Source organism: Gadus chalcogrammus, chromosome 10 (genome assembly GCF_026213295.1).
Source record: "Gadus chalcogrammus isolate NIFS_2021 chromosome 10, NIFS_Gcha_1.0, whole genome shotgun sequence".
NCBI classification, from domain to species: domain Eukaryota; kingdom Metazoa; phylum Chordata; class Actinopteri; order Gadiformes; family Gadidae; genus Gadus; species Gadus chalcogrammus.
The window spans coordinates 21,323,423-21,345,188 of NC_079421.1; the positions used below are offsets into that span (position 1 = coordinate 21,323,423).

General features: G+C 46.8%; 1 protein-coding gene across 2 annotated transcripts in view; it reads left to right on the forward strand.

Annotated features, from left to right (window-relative positions):
- The window catches only part of fgfrl1a (fibroblast growth factor receptor like 1a), a 73,067-nt gene that overhangs the window by 36,563 nt on the left and 14,738 nt on the right, over positions 1-21,766 (forward strand). For both annotated transcript variants that reach the window (XM_056600062.1, XM_056600064.1), the window contains exon 3: positions 2,497-2,769. In XM_056600062.1, the coding sequence (XP_056456037.1) occupies positions 2,497-2,769 (273 nt within the window). The remainder of the gene's footprint in view (positions 1-2,496; positions 2,770-21,766) is intronic.

Below are 21,766 nucleotides of genomic sequence, written 5' to 3' on the forward strand. Positions count from 1 at the left end.
TGTGTGTGTGTGTGTGTGTGTGTGTGTGTGTGTGTGTGTGTGTGTGTGTGTGTGTGTCTGTGTCTGCCTGTGCAGGTGCAAATATGTGTGTGTGTTTTGGGAGCCAGAGAGAGTTAATCAATGACTGAAAAATAACATGTGTAAAACCTCCGAGAGGGACAGTGGATGGAGAGATTGGGGAGACGGAGGAAAAGAGATTACATGCAAAGGAGGAAGGTGAGGAAGGAGAGAACCAGAGGAAGAGGTTTGAATCCGTAAGTGTGAGAGCGAAAGGGAGGGGGTTAATGTCAGGAGAAAGATAGAACAGTAGGAAACATGGAAACAAAGACAGAAAGAAGCAACGAAGGGGAAGAGGGAATGATAGAAAGCGAGTAGGAAGGACATAAAGAAAGACTTCAAGTTTTGGAGTTGCATGTGATGGATAGTAAAAAACAGAGAATTTCAAGCTACAATTTAAAAAGACGGAGAGAAAGAAAGAGAGAGAACGAATTGGGCATAAGGGGCTCTAGCAGATGGGCTGGGGACTGAGAGAGGGATGAGGGGAGAGAGGGAGAGACTCCATGCGTCTGATGAGAATGCCATGCAGCTGTGTGGGTCCCTCCGGCTCCAGGGCCAGCGGGAGGAGAGAGCGAGAGAAGAGAGGGAGCGAGAGAAGAGGGAGCGAGATCGGCCCTCTGTGGATAGCCCTCACTGTGACTAATGTCTTTTTCACACATCTCACCTTCTGCCATCCATCAAGGTGTCAGCGTTAGGCCCCTCCCCTGTGGAACCAGAAAGAAGTCGCCGTGGAAACGCACAATATTAGTTCCGTATAATGGCTTTTTTTCTTTGCGGCTCTTGCGATTGTCTACTCTCTACTTTCCTCGTACTCCATTTACAAGTCCTCCGTTTATGTACTCTAACGATTCTTTATCATAGTTATTATACCTACACTTAATTCAATTCAGCATATTTCAAATAGTTAATGACCTATTCTTTTCTATTTATCAAACTTTGTCAAGCATGGAAATACTTCTCTGCCTCACTCTATTGTAATACTTTCTGCTTTACTTTATTTTTTTTCCCCCTTTTAGTAAATGTGTATACATCAAGTGTACTGCAATCGCTGCCCTTCAATATAGGTCAACAGCAGTTAGTATAACCTTAAACAAGGACAGACTACCAGAACTACGCAAATATGAGTACGCACTGCGTATCTTTGATTTGATAAGACGGGTGGATAAATGAAACACACTCAGTGAAGGGCAGCTACATTAAGCAGTGTGTGTGTGTGTGTGTGTGTGTGTGTGTGTGTGTGTGTGTGTGTGTGTGTGTGTGTGTGTGTGTGTGTGTGTGTGTGTGTGTGTGTGTGTGTGTGTGTGTGTGTGTGTGTGTGTGTGTGTTTGTTTTCTCCAGAATATCACCCGGTACGCTACACTTTATCAGATAAGGGACTGCTGGGCTCGACAGTTTGAAGGACTGCTCATGAAAACTGCTCACTGTTTGTCCTTTCCTTAAAAGGTTTCCAAACCCGCGGGTCGGGAGGGCTTGTATGTCTGGCCGTTGTCTTTTGGACGTGTATCCTCGCCTAAATAACCCAGGCTTCTGTCTTGGAGGTATTCGAGCCAGACAGAACAGAGGGGCGACGGTCAGGGGGGAGCTGTCTGAGTTTAACTCCAATTCAAGTTTGTTTCAGTTTGAGTCTTTCGTCAGAGTTACAGTCTTACTACGTCGGCCCGTGTTCAAGGCCCATATTTAGTTAGTCTGCGTTGCAGTCCCAGACTGGAAGTGTGCAGACGGGCTCAGGTGAAGATGAAGTGTGTGTGCGTGTGTGCGTGTGTGAGTGTTTGTGTGTGTGTGTGTGTGCGGGGTGATGTCAGGGGAGTCACACCTTCATCCCCGCTACTCCCTCCATGCCATCAGTCCAAGCGCCTCTGTTACCCTTCTTTGTTCTTTATCTTCCTTTCGCTCATATTTCTCTCATATTTTCCTCCATTCTTTCTCTATCTCTCTCTCTTTGATTTTCTCTCCCTCCTCAAGCTCCCTTCCCTTCTTTCCTTCTTCCCTTCTTCCCTTCTTCCCTTCTTCCCTACTTCCTTTCCCTTTGCCTCCGTCCTGCCTATGACTATCTCTCTCTCTCACCACTCTTCTATTTACCATTAAAACCCTTTCCCTCTTCTATTCTCCCTCCGTTTTCTCCCGGTCCTTCCAACTCGGGCTCTATCGCTTCCACTTTGGAGATGAGTCATGTCATATAAGATCTCTGTTTATTCTTCATTCTGAGTCATGTCACATTCTGAGTCACGTCGCATATGTTGTGAATCATACACAGCATGATACTTTCCTGGCGATTGGCCAATATGCAGCCCTATTTTGAATAACAATCATTTCCATTATAAAAGCCTTTTCAGCGTCTGTTTTAAAAAAACTAAGGCACCCCACGCAGCGTTGATAAGACAGGTTTTGTGCAGAGATCCCGTCCCTTAACTCAACCCCTGCCCGTGTGATCCACACCAGGTCCGCCCCGCGTGTCGGAGCACGTGGCCCACCGTCAGGCCATCCGCCTGGGCCGCACCGTCAAGCTGACCTGCCCCGTGGAGGGGGACCCCCCGGCGCTCATCATGTGGACCAAGGACGGCCGCAACATCCACAGCGGCTGGTCGCGCTTCAGGGTGCTGCCACTCGCGCTCCGCATCAAGGCCGTGGAGACGGAGGACGCCGGCACCTACGTCTGCAAGGCCGCCAACGGCTTCGGCAGCGTCAACATCAACTACACCCTCATCGTGATCGGTGAGTCCCCGATACTGAGCGCCTCTCCAAGGCCATTGCTGCGCCTTCTGCTGCAGGCTCTCACTCCGGCCTCTTTCCACACTCATGAGCGTCTCGGGGGACTGGACGGGTTTGTGTTTGAGACGCAGATTTGAGACGTTACCTCTCTCCGTGCCACCTTTGAATCCCAACGGAAGGGTTGTGCATGTTTGTTTGGGGGGACATGTTGTATGCTTGAGCGAGCCCCAAAGTTGTTAGAGCCGTGTGTCTTAGATCCGTGATCTATGAACGACATATGCAAGGTATATGGTTTTAGGGATGTAAATGTTTGCCATCTGTATGGGGCTTGAACAGTTTGGATTTTGATCTCTATCTTTGATGCAGTCGTTCTCCTTTAGGCTGTATCCAACAGAACCCGTGTTCACAAATAACAAAGGCGAACACGGAGACGCTGCACACACACACACACACACACACACACACACACACACACACACACACACACACACACACACACACACACACACACACACACACACACACACACACACACACACACACACAAACATATGGAACGACATGTGAAAGACATTATGTTTTCCGTGAATTGAATTTTTCAATTGTACTATGCGTTGAGGCAGAACATGCGGTATAATGCTGAAGGAAAGCATATGAACGATGTGTGTGTGTGTGTGTGTGTGTGTGTGTGTGTGTGTGTGTGTGTGTGTGTGTGTGTGTGTGTGTGTGTGTGTGTGTGTGTGTGTGTGTGTGTGTGTGTGTGTGTGTGTGTGTGTGTACATGTGCGTAGGTGATCGTGATGTAGGACTCTGTCTTTAGGTTCTTCGTGTGCGTATACGTCTCTGTATCTTTGTGTGGGAATGATGTGGGCAACACACACAATACAAAAACGCAGTGCAGCTGGGTTGCTTGTTATTTCCCTATGACTACATTCTACTTTTCTTTTGCACTTTTTCTTGGATTTCTTTTCTCTTCGGAGCCATTTGGTCGTTCTCGTTTTATACTTTTCCCTCCTTTTCTTGCCTTTGTTCCTTTTCAGGTTCTTATCCCACTTCTGTCTTGCCTCATTTCCCAATCCTGGCCTGCCATTGGCTGGACCATTTTGATTTCTGGGGCCTAATTAGGCAATTAGGCTGAGCGTGCTTTGATGTGGTAATGAAGCCAGAGCGTCTCTGCGGCAGGTCGGACTGGCAGGCTCTGCTGCGCTGCATGTGGCTGCGTGTGTGTGTGTGTGTGTGTGTGTGTGGTGTGTGTGTGTGTGACTCTGTGTGTGTGTGTGTGTGTGTGTGTGTGTGTGTGTGTGTGTGTGTGTGTGTGTGTGTGTGTGTGTGTGTGTGTGTGTGTGTGTGTGTGTGTGTGTGTGTGTGTGTGTGTGTGGGCGAGTGGGGGGGGGGGGGGGAGTTGGGGTTTGGGTAGGGCGCATTATGAATAGCTCTTTTTGTTTTTGGAGAGATGTTTGTGTTTGTACGCTTCTTGTTGGGGGGGCGTTACAAGTAGGTGTGTGTGGGTTTGTGTGTGTGTGTGGGGGGGGGGGGGGGGTTTGTGTGCGTGCGTGCGTGTGTGGTGTCCCATGTTTGTGTCTATTACACAGGGACACGCTGTGATGATAGCCACTCTGCAGTGCTCTCGCAGGCAAAGGATTGCATCTATTATCCATGTCTGTACAATACCCCTTAGTGGGGGAATCCAAATCCCGAGTAAATGCCTGGCTCGTTCTGTGTCGGCATTAAGACAAACTCTTGTACCGGCGAGGTGGACACTTGTTCCCATGTATCGATGGAGGAATTCCATTCAGAAGCATCCTCCACCTCCTTTGTCCTGAACTTCAAAGCAGGGCTTAGACTCTGAGGGCAGGGGGGGGGGGGGGGGGGGGGCAGAGGGAAGGGGTGGTGGTGGTAGGGGGGGGCAAGTTCAACAGCTGCCCCTGATGTCATCTACACAGGCAGCTGTACCCCTCCACCCCCTCACCACCTTTCCTTCCTCACTCCCTGCTGCCCAATCTGTATCACCTCTAACCCCCCCTCCTCTCCTTCTCTCCTTCGTCCTACTCTCCTTCTCTCCTTCTCTCCTTCTCTCGATCCTTTCCGTAATGTAATGCATCTGTAATGCTTATTCTAAACAGCATTGATATACTTCTAACTAATAAATAAGTAATGCATGTGTGCCACAGAGACTACTTTTTCAGTGTGTATTCAGTCGGTTATTTGACCATTCTACAGTAGAGGGGGGAAGGACAACTTAGAAAAAAGCCTCACCTTGCATTTCGTAGTGCTTGGTATTTCGTGTCAGAATGACCCAGAGTGCGACCTAAAGTCCCCACATGCTTCCTCTCGGATCAAAACCACTGGACTCCCAGAGGCAAGGCAGCCATTCTGTAGCCCTCCAAACCTTGCCTTGGGTAACCGTGCTATGCTGTCAGATCCAGTGAAACGTTCATCGTTGACTTGCACCTCTGTTCACCTCACCCACTAATGCACTGTCGACTCCAATCGGTCATCAAGGTGCTTTGTTGTGCTCTCACTGGCTGCTTACTCCTGGCTACTTTACATGGATGACTAGCAAAGCCAACGAGCATAGCCAGTTAGCTTACCCAGCTGGCTTAGCCAACTAGCATAGTCAACAAGCATAACCATCATCCTTTATGCTTATCTATGAATATATTTTATAACAATCTAGCTATATAATTTATAATGGTTCCATGAATGCATCAATGTTAAAACTTGACCATCATATATTCCACCCTAAATAGTTACCTTAAACACTTCCATTAAAGGTGTACTTTGTGTTCCTGGTGACTGGAGTTGTAAGATGGTTCTTCAACAAATCCGCCATCTGTGGATTAAGTATTTTTCCCATAAAGAATCCAAGAAAAACTCAAACAGACCATAATCTCAGCCACTAAATCTCCCTAATCCAAACACAACCGCTGCGGTTCTGTAATATAAATCTGTCATTAATCAAAGCCCAGCGAAGATCACCACTAACCAAAACAAAATCACAACTAATTTCCATCGGATGCAGACGGACAGACAGCTGACACGACCAGACGGTAGAGCAGACCAATCGAACACAAAGCCCAGCGCCGGTCCAAACCGGTCCACGTCCACACAGTCAACCAGAATGCGGCTGAAAGCCCTTCACAAGTGGTTGGCTGTTCAGAGATGACCCCCGTGTGTAACTCTAGCCTGGAAGTGTGCCTTGGAGTGTCCTTGGAGAGGCACTTAAGAATGGAAAGTAGTTCAGCCGGAGTCATGGAAGCAAGGCCCCCTCCGTGTTTTTATAGTTGGAAAAAATCAGCATGGGCACTGATGACCGGAGCCTGGTAAGGATTGTCCAACGCAGATTGTTTCCGTGTCCTGTGCTTGTGTTCGTTCCCGTACAGGGAAAGGAGATCTTTCCACAAACAACGATTGTGGAACATTTAGAACCCCCAGCACTGGAGTGGGGGCTTCCGTTAATATTCCTTTATTTGTATCGTGTGTTGTTTTCTTCGGTCTACCCTTCCTTCTTTCCTCTCTGTTTGTACCTCCCCAGCACCAAGAGAGCAGAAGTGACAACAAAAGGAGAGTTTATCTTGACGACTCTTCTCCTCACTCTTTCTCCTCTCCCCTATTTCATTCCTGCCGTCTCCTTCCTTCTCTTGTCCACTCTCCTTTCCCCTCCTATCTCCTCTCCTCACTCCTGTCCTCTGACCTCCTCCACCTCCTCTCCTCCTTACCCCTCCTCTCCTTGCCTATGATGTCCCCTCTCCTCTGCTCTCCTCTCCTCTCCTCTCCTCTCCTCTCCTCTCCTCTCCTCTCCTCTCCTCTCCTCTCCTCTCCTCCCCTCTCCTCCTCTCCTCTCCTCCTCTCCTCTCCTCTCCTCTCCTCTCCTCTCCCCTCCCCTCCTCTCCTCTCCTCTCCTCTCCTCTCCTCTCCTCCCCTCTCCTCTCCTCTCCTCTCCTCTCCTCCCCTCCCCTCTCCTCTCCTCTCCTCTCCTCTCCTCTCCTCTCCTCTCCTCTCCTCTCCCCTCCTTCATCCTCCTCGTCTATACTCTCCTCTCCTGTGTGGTCCTACAGTAATTAGAGAGGCAACACCTGCGTCAGATTCCTCTGTTTTCCTCTCGCGTTTTATCCACGCTATCTTTCACACATTTTTCGTATTAACACTCAATCGTTTGTTTCCCCCGGCCCTCTCATTTTTCCCTCCTCAACGCCAAAGTAATTAGATCAATGTTTTCACAAGTTTCTCTAATTTTTTTCACAGCATATTAGCTGAATCTGGTTACAGTAAAAACGTGTGCAGTACCGGGCGTTAGGCACCGGCTGCGGAGACACAGATCTGAAAAGGCAGCCGGAAATTTCATGAATTCCATTCATGTTTTAATTGTGACAGGTGTGTGTGTGTGTGTGTGTGTGTGTGTGTGTGTGTGTGTGTGTGTGTGTGTGTGTGTGTGTGTGTGTGTGTGTGTGTGTGTGTGTGTGTGTGTGTGTGTGTGTGTGTGAATGTGTGCAAGTTAAAGAGTCCACTGGTGAACTTTTGTGCTTGTAAATATATATTTAAGCTGCTCCAGGGATTTGTGTAGTTCAGAGACTAACGCACACATTTCAGCCTCACTTTAAGGCTTTTTAGACACAGAACTGTTTGGTCTGCTTTGAGGGGCGAAGGAAAACAGGGTTCAAATTGAAGTTAAGGTGCCCCTGAGCAAGGCATTCTCACAAAATAGTTAACGGTGCAAAAGTAAGATATGCACAGACAGAGAAAGATAAACAGACAGACAGCAGACAGACAGACGGACGGACGGACGGACGGACAGCTATCAGACATCAAGTCGGGAGTCATCAAGAGTGCACAGAATCTTTGGACTCGACTGACTAATTTGTTTAATTGTACGGCTTATTCTCAACGTTGTTTGCCGAAATCTGCGCCTCGTCCACCCCGTCTCCCTCTGTCTCTCGCTTGCTTGTTCTGGCTTTTTGTGTGGGTATGAATGGTTCCAACATGAAGCCATTGGGGTGTGTGTGTGTCTGTGTATAACGTGCATATGTGTGTCTGTTTGACTGTTGACTGTAAGGATTTTTCTTGGAAGCTCGTTATTGTGTGTGTGTTTGTATTAACATTGGAGTCAATTTAAGTTGGACCGATGAAGCTGTTAAACGTGGCTGCTAGTTTGTATTACATTCTGAAACAATGTGCACACACAATTTGCATTGAGTGAACCCCCTCTTTAAATCTCTCTCGCTCTCTCTCTCTCTCTCACTTTCTTAATCTCTCGTCCTCCCTCTTCCAATCTCTTTCTCTCTCTCTCTTTCCTCTTGTTTTCCTCTGTCTCTTGCCTCTTGGTCTTCCTCCCTCTTCTCTTCTCTCTCTCTCTATCGTCCCTCGCTCCTCACTCTTTCTCCAGGTCAGTGTGCAAGTTTGCAGCTGTCCCTCAGACAGAAACACAACAGATCGAGTTGCAAACCAATTTCCCTACCTCCTTCATATCCCCTGTGTGTGTGTGTGTGGTGTGTGTTGTGTGTGTGTGTGTGTGTGTGTGTGTGTGTGTGTGTGTGTGTGTGTGTGTGTGTGTGTGTGTGTGTGTGTGTGTGTGTGTGTGTTTTCCCCTCTTAACCCAAGCCTCCTTTACATCCTATTTCACACACACCAGAAACCAGATATCTCAATTAAAGATTGAACTGAGATTAAAATTGCAAACAAAAACACACACACACACACACACACACACACACACACACACACACACACACACACACACACACACACACACACACACAATGATCTGTCTATCTATCTCTTTCTTCCTTTCTCTCTCTGTTTAATTCACCTATAGTCTTCTAATACAAAGTAGTATACCGTAAATAATACATAACCAAGTCCTTTCTTATACAGTTTGTGTGCGCTGATGATTGTGTGTGTATGTGTGGTTGTGTTTGTATGTTAGTGTGTATGTGTGTGTTTTTCCTCTGCCAGGGCTGTGCTCGGGTTACGTGTATGCTAAGAGTTTGACTATGAAGGCAGAAAACTACACGAAGGGAGATCTCTCTCTCTCTCTCTCTCTCTCTCTCTCTCTCTCTCTCTCTCTCTCTCTCTCTCTCTCTCTCTCTCTCTCTCTCTCCTCTCTCGTCTCTCTCTCTCTCTCTCTCTCTCTCTCTCTCTCTCTCTCTCTCTCTCTCTCTCTCTCGGTCATGAGATTGTAGGGGATGGCAGATCTTCACCGAAATTGTCAATCTTATGCTGTGAAAAGAAATCTCAATACAATGAATGTTAATATAAAAGCATACATAGTAATTAGCCACACAGCACATGCATCTTTATATCAAGATGGTGCTAACAATGTATTCACGGAGCACCGGGCTTTCATGAAAATGAATAGTGCACGATAAAAGAAAATCTCACCAAAAATCCTGTTTGAATGGAAACATAAGAAATTCAAGCATTGAATTCTCCCCAGTGCAACCGTCAGACTCCTGCTTCCATTCTTGAAGCTTCAGACTGATGCAGCTTAACCAGACAGGGATGCATGGGAGGGAGGAGCGAGAGAGAGAGAGAGTGATATAGAAAGAGAGAGACGGACACAGAGAGTGAGCGAGAGAGACAGAGAGATAGGGCCCCCATACAGCGCTAGACACAACCTTGTCCCGGAAATCCTGGTTCCTACTGGATATAAACATGCAGGTCATTGTGTGTGTGTGTGTGTGTGTGTGTGTGTGTGTGTGTGTGTGTGTGTGTGTGTGTGTGTGTGTGTGTGTGTGTGTGTGTGTGTGTGTGTGTGTGTGTGTTCTGCCATCGCCAGGTGCTCAGGGTGAGTGTGTGTAGAGGAGATGAGGGGACGTTTGAGTGCTGAATGCAGTACTCAATGCAGGCACGGAACACACTAGTTAAACTCGTATGCTACTCACACTCACAAATAAATTCACGCATTCATATACAATCAAACACAATTCACAATACACTCTTAACCCTCTGATGAAATAGAAATTGGCGTGTTCGCAAAAGGCTGTTGAACCTCTGTCCAACACGTATCACGCATTTACGACCGGATATACAATATAGTCGTTGCAATGTGTGGTGTCTATTCGCTACACTGCTAGTGTAGTGAGGACCCTGAGCACACGGTGGCAACCAAAGGACAATGCTGGGCTTTGGTTCGGTGATTAACCTGACATTTTGTTCATACTAACACATTAATTTATAGGTATAAGGAATTACTTGACACGTAAAGTTTTAAACACCCACACCCTAATGTGTCATATGATAAGATGACAGGAGGACCAAGGTGTATCAAGCTGTGTGTGTGTGTGTGTGTGTGTGTGTGTGTGTGTGTGTGTGTGTGTGTGTGTGTGTGTGTGTGTGTGTGTGTGTGTGTGTGTGTGTGTGTGTGTGTGTGTGTGTGTGTGTGTGTGTTCTTCCTTAGGGATCGAAGATGTGGCTTCCTAGCTCACTCGTTCGCCCTATTTCCTTCTCTCTCTCTCGCTCTCTTCCACACTCTTTCATTCTCTCTCAAATGTATAGGTATTTCTCTCTCTCGATCTTTTTTTATCAACAGCGAAGGTATGTCTCTCTCTCTCTTCCTTTGTCTCTCAACGGTGAAGGCTTGTCCCTCTCTCACGCTCTCGGCCTCTCTGGGGTTGTGTGTTCCTTGGAAGACTCAGCCCTTCTCAGGCTTATTTCGTCTTTCAACTCCTCTCTCTTTCCCCCTGTTTGCCTTCACGCTCCATTTACATCTGTGTGTGTGTGTGTGTGTGTGTGTGTGTGTGTGTGTGTGTGTGTGTGTGTGTGTGTGTGTGTGTGTGTGTGTGTGTGTGTGTGTGTGTGTGTGTGTGTGTGTGCGCGTCCGTGTGTGTGTGTCTAGTAAAGTTAAGTCTTGGTCTATAGGTGGTATGCCAAGTCAAGCTCTCTCAGAACACTAATGGGTCTTAAATGGCCTCTGCTAGCTTGGACTTGACTGCAGCCATCTGTCTGTTTGCATGGCCTCTCCATTGCACTGGCCTGAACCACTCAATTAACACACACAGCATCCAAGCACAGAGAGCAGTGGGCCACGGAGATCCAGACCAGAACCTCCACATCTCTGCTTACACTTTTCCCTCTCTATCTTCCTTTCTCTTTTAGCTTTTTCTCTTTCTCGCTCCCTGCTCTCCCTCTTTCTCCCCCCCCCCTCCCCCCCCCTCTCTCTCTCCGTTTCTCTCCCCCCCCCCCATTTTTTCTCCCTCTGTTTCCAGTCTCTCTCTCCCCCTGCCTCTCCCCCCCTCCCTTCCCTTTTCATTCTCCCTCCTTCCCTTTCCCCGTGTCCCTCTATCGTCCTCTTTGAAACAATTCGATTCTGTTTCGAGGATGAGGTCACGCTCTCTCTCTCCACGCCGCAGCTGTTTCCAGATTGCATACCTAGCGCGTTTTTGTGCGGCTTATGCACCTCAGCCGTCCCGCGGTGCTAATGTGTGGGGTAGATATCCCCCCCACACACACACACACACACACACACACACACACACACACACACACACCCCCCGCACCCCACCGAATGTTTTGGCTCAATGAGCGCCCATTTAGTGTAAGAGACAGTGCATGAGATACCTACAACATATTACGTGTTCCAACTAACAGATGTGGTCCTGATAGAGTTACCTTGGTATAAGAGACAGATGTATTGTGATAAAGTCAGGTGAGGATGACGCAAGGACTCTTAATTTGGAAGAATTTATTGTGTCATTATTTTTATCACTGCTTGATACGAGTTGATGCAAACATTTCATCGCAAGCAGCATAGATGTTTACGGTTCAATCGACTCCACGTTATGAATATTGTAGTCTAGCAGAAGGAGGAAAGGTTGCAAGGAAGGAAACAAGGGAGGAAGGAGGTAGTATCAGAAGAAAGAAAGAAAGAAAGAAAGAAAGAAAGAAAGAAAGAAAGAAAGAAAGAAAGAAAGAAAGAAAGAAAGAAAGAAAGAAAGAAGGGAAAGGAAGGATTGAACGATGTACTAAAGAAAGGAGTTAAGGAGGGAGTAAAGGAGGAAAAGAAGGACGAAAGGTAGGTAGGACGGAAAGAGACAAACAAGCAAGAGAGGAGGAAAGGAAGGATTGAGCTGAAACAGGGATGTACTGAAACAGGGAACAAACTAAGGAGGCAACGATCGGAATAAAAAAGGGAACGAGGGGAGGAAGGACAGGATAGCTATGGAAGGAAAGTGGCAGAGAGGGAGCGAAGTACGGAGCGATGGAATGAAGGGAGGAGGGAGAGATTGAGGGAAGGAAGGAGACAGTGTCAGCATGTATGAAAGGCTGAGTGGAGATAAGAGTAGGCTGCGGGGGGTCGTGTTCCCCTCAATAGACAGCTTAGTGGCCATTATACGGACCAGAGGATTAGCGCTGTTCACCAAGGCTCCCCCCAGGACACACACACACACACACACACACACACACACACACACACACACACACACACACACACACACACACACACACACACACACACACACACACACACACACACACACAGACGCGCGCACACACACATACATACACACACACAAATACACATGGTCATACATACAAACACAGACACACACACGGGCAGTAACAAACACACGCACACACACACACGCATAGGACATACACTAAAAAACGTAGGTCTGTCTAGAAACACACCTAATGATGTGGTCTGACTCTCTTCTCCTCACATACCTCTAATGTGTGTGCATCCCTACCCCAATCCCCTCTCTCTTGCTCACTCACACACACACACACACACACACACACACACACACACACACACACACACACACACACACACACACACACACACACACACACACACACACACACACACACTACAAAGACGGTGATGTCCTGTTGTTACACTGGCTGACAGCGGGCCCCTTCCTTCGGGGCCTCTGCGTGGATGTTGAAGGAGTCTTCTCTCATTAGCAGGTGGACATTGTCCCCCCCCCCCCCGTGGCCCCATTGTCGTGCGCCGGGCCCATGATGAGGCCCTAGCTCTGCCGAAGGGCCAGTGAATAGGCCCTGAGAGCACTCGAGGGTCCACCAAGGGCCCCAAGGGCCCCACAATTAGCAAGACGTGTTTGAAGAGACCCGAAAGAGAATGTGTGTGTGATTGTGTGTCTGTGTGTGCATGTGTGGGGGTGATTGTGCGTGTGGGGTTGGTGGGGGGCATGGGGTGTGTTTGTGTGCGTGTAGGGGTATGTGTGTGGAGTGTAGGCTTGTTCATTGTAATTATTACAGAGATAGGGCCCGCTACTTAAAAAAGGTTGTACTCTTTTGAAGTTTTAGAAACTTTTGTCCGATTTCACTGCTCGTTGTTGTGCAACGATCAAAGCCAAGAAAACCGGTTCCACGCATTCAACGCCATCGGCCCCTCGCTCTCTCTCTCGGTCTCTCGGTCTCTCTGTCTCTCGGTCTCTTCTTCTTTTATTCTCCCGCTTGTTAAACTGTTTCCTTTTTTTTTTTTCTCCCTTAATGAAAGCGGTGTGTGTGTGTGTGTGTGTGTGTGTGTGTGTGTGTGTGTGTGTGTGTGTGTGTGTGTGTGTGTGTGTGTGTGTGTGTGTGTGTGTGTGTGTGTGTGTGTGTGTGTGTGTGTGTGAGCTTTGAAGTCTTAATGCAGACGTGAAGTGTGAATTGAGCTCCTAATTGCCCCCCCTTTTGTTCCCTTCTCTAAATTCCACCGCTGACATCCCCCCTCGTTCCACCTCCTACTCCTCCTCCTGACATGGAGGCGCAAGGCATGAGGTGCAAGGCATGAGGTGCAAGGCAGGAGGCGCAAGGCATGAGGTGCAAGGCAGGAGGCGCAAGGCAGCATGGAGCCAAACAAAACGGGAGAGAATCAGAGGACATGCCCGCCATTCATACTCAAATGTTTACCGCAGAAGGCAAGGAGAAAATGTTCTTGAGAAGGTTTATCAGGCACAGTGGCGGTTATCTAGGTTTTAAACGGCGCAGTCATGTCGTTTTTCCCCCAGCCCTGCTGTGATAAACGTTAGGAGGGTAGACAAAGCTGCCTGGATCACAGTCTCCCCGATGTGCGGTAACACCGGCAGGAAATCTGATAAAACGGCTTATCTGTCGCTGTTTCAAACTTGAAGCATGGAATGAACGAGCGGCATGGAAAGGTTCAATAGGAGAAAATACTCAAAGATGTGTGTGTAGATAACAAAAAAGCATAAATGTTGTGTTGTGTGTGTGTGTGTGTGTGTGTGTGTGTGTGTGTGTGTGTGTGTGTGTGTGTGTGTGTGTGTGTGTGTGTGTGTGTGTGTGTGTGTGTGTGTGTGTGTGTGTGTTGGCGCCCGTGTTATCGCCCTTGGTTTGATCATTGCGACAGCTTGTTGAAGTACATGCACACACAAAGCTACACGTGGACACACACACTTGTACACGCACACACACACACACACACACACACACACCCATACACAGATAGACACAAACACACACGCTGATAAGTTGAGCTTGAATTTGAGACCTCCCCATCCCCTTGTGCTGACTGTTCCACTGTTCTGCAGAATTTTTGCATGTGTGCACGTAGCATTTGGCAGTGTGCTGACAAATGATCACCAGATTAACACACATTATGTGCTGTGTTCTGTTCATTGTTTCCATGGACACAGAAAGAGTTCTCAATTGTACCCAACAATAGTACTCTAAAATCTGAGAATCACACAGTTACATTTCAGGAACAAAAAGAAAAAAAGGGTTCCACAAGTTAGACGAAAGCTACATTTGGGGTATGTTTTTTTTATATTTTGCTGAAAAAAGACATTGACATCTGCGTTGTAGCGGGTTCATAAAAGTGAAAATGTTGAACGTGTTCCCACATCAGCCGCTCTGGCGGTAATGCAGAGAGTCACAGGTTCTCATTGAACCTGGAGCACCTCTCTGGCACCGGCGCAGCCTTCAGAGCATGCTGCGTTCCTATTGGCTGACTGCTGAGGCGCTGTCACAATTAGAGTCTGTCTTGGGCCGCGCGCCTTTGCTCTCTTTGCCGAAAGACCAAAGCTGTGGCGGTGAGGGAGGGAGGGAGGGAGGGAGGGAGGGAGGCAGAGTCGGGGAGAGTCTGAGTTGAGGATGTTGTCGAACGTGTTGTAAAATGTTGAGAATAAGCCGCAGAATTATACCCCTGTCAACCGACACTTGAAGAGCTCTGCCATGACTGCTATCCATTTGTCTATCTGTCTCACTCTGTCTTACATTTGCTGCCTCTTTCTGTCTGTCTGTCTGTCTTTTTGTCTTACATTGGCTACCTGTCTATCTGTCTGTCCGTCTGTGCATACCTTACCTGTGCACCGATAACTTTGTTGCGAGAATGGCTTGCTCAATGGCAGCTCAACTTCAACTATATCTCTATTTTCTGTGTTGCTTGACAACCGCCCCACAATTCATTCGCCCCTCAAAGCCTACCAAGCATCTCCTTCATTCTGCCTGAGTGCCCTTCAGCAAGTCATTAAATATCTCCCTCCTCCAGTGGTGCTCGTCTCTCCGCCCTGACCCAGGGGGACCCTGAGAGAGAGAGAGAGAGAGAGAGAGAGAGAGAGAGAGAGAGAGAGAGAGAGAGAGAGAGAGAGAGAGAGAGAGAGAGAGAGAGAGAGAGAGAGAGAGAGAGAGAGAGGAGAGAGAGAGAGAGAGAGAGAGAGAGAGAGAGAGAGAGAGAGAGAGAGAGAGGGAAGGGAGAGAGGGAGAGGGAGAGAGACTGGGTGAGAGAGAGAGAGAGAGAGACTGTGTGTGAGAGAGAGAGAGAGAGAGAGAGAGAGAGAGACTGGGTGAGAGAGAGAGGGGGAGAGAGAGGGGGGGGAGAGAGAGACTGGGTGAGAGAGACTGGGTGAGAGCCAGAGCTCGAGCTACAGATGTTTTTTGATTGCCTAGTTGTCTGCTTTCAGTATTTACGGTTTCAAATAATGTTTTGATCGTATTGCTTTGCCAATATTGTCCAAATAACCTTTGTGCCAATATAGCATTTTGAATTTCAATTAGAATTTGATTTGAGATTGTTAGAGCGAGTGAGAGAGACAGAGAGTAATAAAGAAGACGGTAGAGTGAGGGAGAGAAAATGAGAAACAGACAAAAGAGACAAAGATTGGGCACAAGAGCGGGGGGGAGAGAGAGATGATAGAGTCTCATGACATCTTTATTAAAGCAGCGGTGCGGGTTGTGTCGGAGCCCGGTCGGCGGATCAAAGCGTGTAGGTCTGGGCGGCGTGTTGTGTGATGACCGCCTGTATTGTTTCATACGCCGTAAACACTCGCTCATCAAAGGCCCGGCGTCAGCGTGAAACCACCGACCCACGAACGCCACTTTGAAGTCAACCCAACAAAGCACACGGACAAGCAGGGGCAGATACATCCTGGCACACACACGCACACACGCAGGATACACCCCCACAATATAAACACACACACTTCTTAATAGTTAATAAGGATAATAACCTTTGTTTACATGGCACTTTTCTTGACAGAATTCGAAAGTCGTTACGAATTTACAAAGACACACACCCATCCACACACACACGCACACACACACACACACACATAGACACACACACTCACACACACATACACACACAAACACAAAATCTGAATATACTCACACATTATTCATACGCACGCACAGATAAACCCAGCGGATACATACACACACATTCAGACTAAACACACATTGACACAATGTCAGATTAAGCAATCTTGCAAACAGGATTTATAATCTTCTTAACAACACCTATGCTTACACAAAGCATGTGCTCATGAGAATAACAAACCCCCACACACTCATGCGAAGACACACGCACACAAACGCACACACACACACACACACACACACACACACACACACACACACACACACACACACACACACACACACACACACACACACACACACACACACAATACACAAGCTCACTATAAATGCAGAGACATGCAGGTTGGAGAGGTTTTTGTCCTTTTTGAAGTGAGGCTGGTTTAAGGCCTATCTGGCATTCCTACGGATCACTGCAGAGCTCTGCACTCAACACTGGGCAAACAGCAGCTGTAGATAATGTAGCGCTCCAACTGACGCCCTTGAAGTGTCAGAAGGGTGGGGCAAACACCATCCGCATGCATCATGTTGTGTCAGGTAACCTTCCAGCTATTATGGTAAAGGTTTCTGCATTAATGTTCATGTATTATTTATTTTTTTCGTCTGTTTTGGATTTTGTGATTTTTGTGATAAATGTAAGTGCATTCAGGTGTTGCCGATTGGCTTATTTTAGGGAGGCGCGGCCTTTCAGACTGATTCAGATAGCTATTTATATAGCTATCTGCTTGTTCTGAAATATGTGTTTTATTTAAATGTATTTAAAATTTGGACTGTGATATCAAGAGAATCTCTTGCAAAAGAGAATTTAATTTGGTAAAAGTAACATAAAAAGACTAAAGTGACATTTCGCAATGTATATTAACGGGGGGACACATGCATATAAGGAACACAAGTCGATAACGATCATGCATACAATATTGATAAGTAACAATGTTTATAATGTATTGCGTATATCATTAAAATAGAACCACAGTTACCGCATATTATATGTTATATCATATAAGTTTTCTTTGCCAAAATTTATTTGAGGACTCTGAGTTTGAGTACTTTGAGTATTTCTGAAGTTGTGGAGGAGAACCTTATTCCATGTGTGAATTAGGCCATATTATTTGGCCATGAACTGAGCCATTTGAAGTTTGAAATTCATGTGCATCTGTCTCATCAGAGACTGTCAAAATATCAACTCGTCAGACTCGATTGCGCTCATGGCTCTTAAAGGGGATGGGAGCTGGCACTCTCATTGGTTTATTGCACGTTACGCCCAAACCACACCTACGGGTAATTAGGCTACTTCAGACCAACCCTTTTTAGATTTGCACCGGGCGCAAGAGTCATTTTTTGCGCCGGTATAATAGCAACATCGCCATAGAACCGCCCAAAAAGCTACTTTCGCTTGGCGCTTCTCACTTGCATTTCAGGCCATCGGTGTAAGCGCGTGGTGAGTCGTCTTCGCTGGGTTACAAATAATAAAGTCCAGTAAACCGTGAATAGAGTTCAAAGCGCTGTGTGTAGGCAGAGGGTGGGTGTGTTTCAAAGTGGGCACGTGGCGGTGGACGTGATAGATATGTTAACTCAAACGCATGCTACCGCCTTGATGTGCACTAGAGTTTCAGAGAGAACAGCTGGACCCCCACTCACATGCATAATCACACAAACCCACACACACACACACACACACACACACACACACACACACACACACACACACACGCACACATGAATACACAGATATGCATGGGTACATACATGCCGGCAAGATTACACACACTTACATTACATAGATTCATAAATAAAAACACAAACAGACTTGTTAGTTGACGCACAGGCAATAAGGTATGTGTTGACATTTAACAGTCCTTGCACGTGTGTGTGTGTGTGTGTGTGTGTGTGTGTGTGTGTGTGTGTGTGTGTGTGTGCGTGCGTGTGTGTTTGAGAACATAGAGGCATATTCTTGTGTGTGGGGTCAAGGCTTTACCCTGTGTGTATGTGGGTGTGGGTGTATGTGTTTGTGTGGGTGTCTCTGCTGGTGTTTGTGTGTGTGTGTGTTGATGTTTCTGTTCAGTGTCTGTTGGTGTGTGTAGCTTGAGTGCATGCATTTGTGCAACAACGTGTGTGTGTGTGTGTATGTGTGTGTGTCTTTGTGTGTGTGTGTGTGTGTGTGCGTGTGTGTGCATGTGTGTACATGTTCCAATGCTATTTCCATATTAGGTAATCCATGTCCGTGTTCTGGGTTGACCCTGCAGCTCCCTCTGTGAGGTGTGAACACTGATGGAAAACAGTGACTGGATTGAACAAGTGCACACACACCTACACACACGCACACAGACACACGTGCATATCACGCATGTGCTCTGTTGTGAGAGGTAGGAGAGAGAAGCGCTAAAACAAAGTGGAAAACTGAAATGAACTTGACCAGACTTCCCTTCTCCACACACAAATCGCACACACAAGCACTAATTCCGTTTTTCTACTTTACTGTCGCACATATTTCTCAATCACAGTTTTTTTTTTCACACACACACACACACACACACACACACACACACACACACACACACACACACACACACACACACACAGGCGTGGTGAAAATCCCCCCCGCAAGCTATGTGCATTCTAAACCTCATCACTTTGATGTTTCTTGGCGTGTGTGTATATGTGTGTGTGTGTGTGTGTGAGAGAGTTTCTGCGTGTTTCTGTGTGTGTGTGTGTGTGTGTGTGTGTGTGTGTGTGTGTGTGTGTGTGTGTGTGTGTGTGGTGTGTGTGTGTGTGTGTGTGTGTGTGTGTGTGTGTGTGTGTGTGTGTGTGTGTGTGTGTGTGTGTGTCTTTGGGCCACTCACACCTTGTGTATGTATGTTGTTCTAGTCCTATGGTGATATATTTGATTGTACAATATGCTCAGTGTTCTCTGCTCGAAGCAGAGAGAGCGGGGGTCCTAATGTTTTTCATCTGGGAACCATCACACACACAGACACACACACAGACACACACACACACACACACACACACACACACACACACACACACACACACACACACACACACACACACACACACACACACACACACACACACACACACACACACAGACACACACAGACACACACACATGTGCGTCGGGGCCCATAGGTTGACCGTGCATGCCGCTGGAGCTCCTCACGTGGCCCGGCGGTTGAAGAGAGGAGCTTCTCGCAGGGTAAGCGTGTGCAGCAGGGGGCTAATGGCGCGTGGAGATGTGGGGTGGTAATCACCCACTGTGGGGTGTAATCACCCACTGTGTATTTGGGTAAGCTCAGATGGACGTGGAATAGGAGGAGGCTCAAATAAATAGAGTTGCGCTGAACCTGGAGCCTGAAGGCGGCTCCGGCAACGGGCAAGACGACTTTTCTCTGTGTTCGCTCCGCTTTGGATGGACTTTTTTCTGGTGCTGATTGCCTTTCCCGCCAGTCCTAAGCCTCAGTTTCCCCCACACCAGGCCCTCACCTAAACCTAACTACTGGGAAACAGTTTATGCAAACTTTCCCCATTTTTCTTTGCAATTTTCCTCGGGTCCGGGAGTTTAACCACAGCAAACCATCAGCTTAAAAACAATATAAACTTAAAACGTTTTTGTTTGCATCATGGGCAATAGAGTTAATTAATTTGCGACATTTCCGCTTTGTCCTTAGCTAGTGACAGTGGTCAAAGAAAGGTATGGAATACTTTTGAATACTTTTAAAGCAAAAGGGTTAGAAAGATTATGGTTACATGTAAATCTAAAGAAAGGCGATGGATGTTTTTTTCGGAAATCGCATTGTTTATTAAGAAATCGTAGACTAATCTTAACTTTTCCTTGAGTTCGATCTGCTTACATCCTAAGTAAGAGGAGAGCAAGCCATTCAACTCGATAAACATATCTCTATCCAAAGGGCATTTTGTATTTAACAATACAACAGCTCAACACCAAGGGGTCTGGAACTATTTTAGTTTTACCATCCTGGAATCACATTTTATATGCCTAACATTATTAGCCAAAAAGAAGAAAAAAAAATCCCCAACTGTTCCAAACAAGCTGCTGGGAAGCATAAACCGAGGGAGGTTCCTGATTGGTTATTTGAGAAAAAAAATTCAGGTTATGTTGGCTAGCTCATCAGAATGACATCGATTCAACTTTGGTACAAGAATAAAAGGACCTAAAACATCTTAAATCATCTGTAAGACATGGGTCTACAAAACCACAGCTACAGGGAAATGAAGACATTGTCAGAGAGACATATTATAACATAGGGCTAGAATCTGGGTTAGTTCAAGGCTATAGTGGACCTCTCTGGGTGGCTTCATCAAGTTTGACATGGAACAGTAATGCATACACACACGCCATTACTTTGAAGGTTAACCCCGGAGTGGAAGACATCACCTCTGTTTCCTCAGAGAATGACACGACACATCCTGTGTGTGTGTGTGTGTGTGTGTGTGTGTGTGTGTGTGTGTGTGTGTGTGTGTGTGTGTGTGTGTGTGTGTGTGTGTGTGTGTGTGTGTGTGTGTGTGTGTGTGTGTGTGTGTGTGTGTCTTTGAGAATGCGAATGACGAATGGAAATTTAAGATGCCTTTTTGCAGGTTATTACACATGGCCGTAAGCAATTACACACGTACACACACACACACACACACACACACACACACACACACACACACACACACACACACACCGGTGGCTATAATTGCAGAGCTGAGGCTGTTTATGGCAAGAGATCAAACCACACTTGTCTCAGCATCAGGAAATACAAAACCCTTCTCACACACACACACACACACACACACACACACACACACACACACACACACACACACACACACACACACCCTCATACAGGTCTTACAGCTTAAATGTATATTCATGTTTTAATCATGAAAATATCATTGTGTTTTTTAACCTTTACCATAAAATAAACACTCTGTCTCACTCTGTCCATCCCTCTCTCTCTCTCTCTCTCTCTCTCGACACTCGCTCTCTCTCTCTCATGCTGACTAACCCAAAGTCTCCAAGCGTACTCTGGATTTACTCAAAATGTGCAGAAAGTGTCACACACACACACACACATATTCAAAATCCCACTGAAATTCACATAAACACACACACACACTCAAACACTGATGAACTCGCTGTACACTCTCAGACAAACTGACAAATATTTGAGGATGGGGTCTGGGGTTACCTCATCATGTATGTCGTTTCAAACCAAATATAAGGTTTTTTCCATTTGCTGTGCTACGGAACCAGTCAGGGCAGGTCCGCTGTGTATCCCCTTTCTCCTGCGCTTTAGACACCCAATTAAGAGCAGAGAAAATACACCACAAATCACTTCAACCACCACGTTTCAGTGCTCTCAAAGGGACATTGTTCCAGTCATCAGGTGCGTACGTAATCGTCTCCTTTGTCCTCTCGCAGAAGAAAAGGTGAG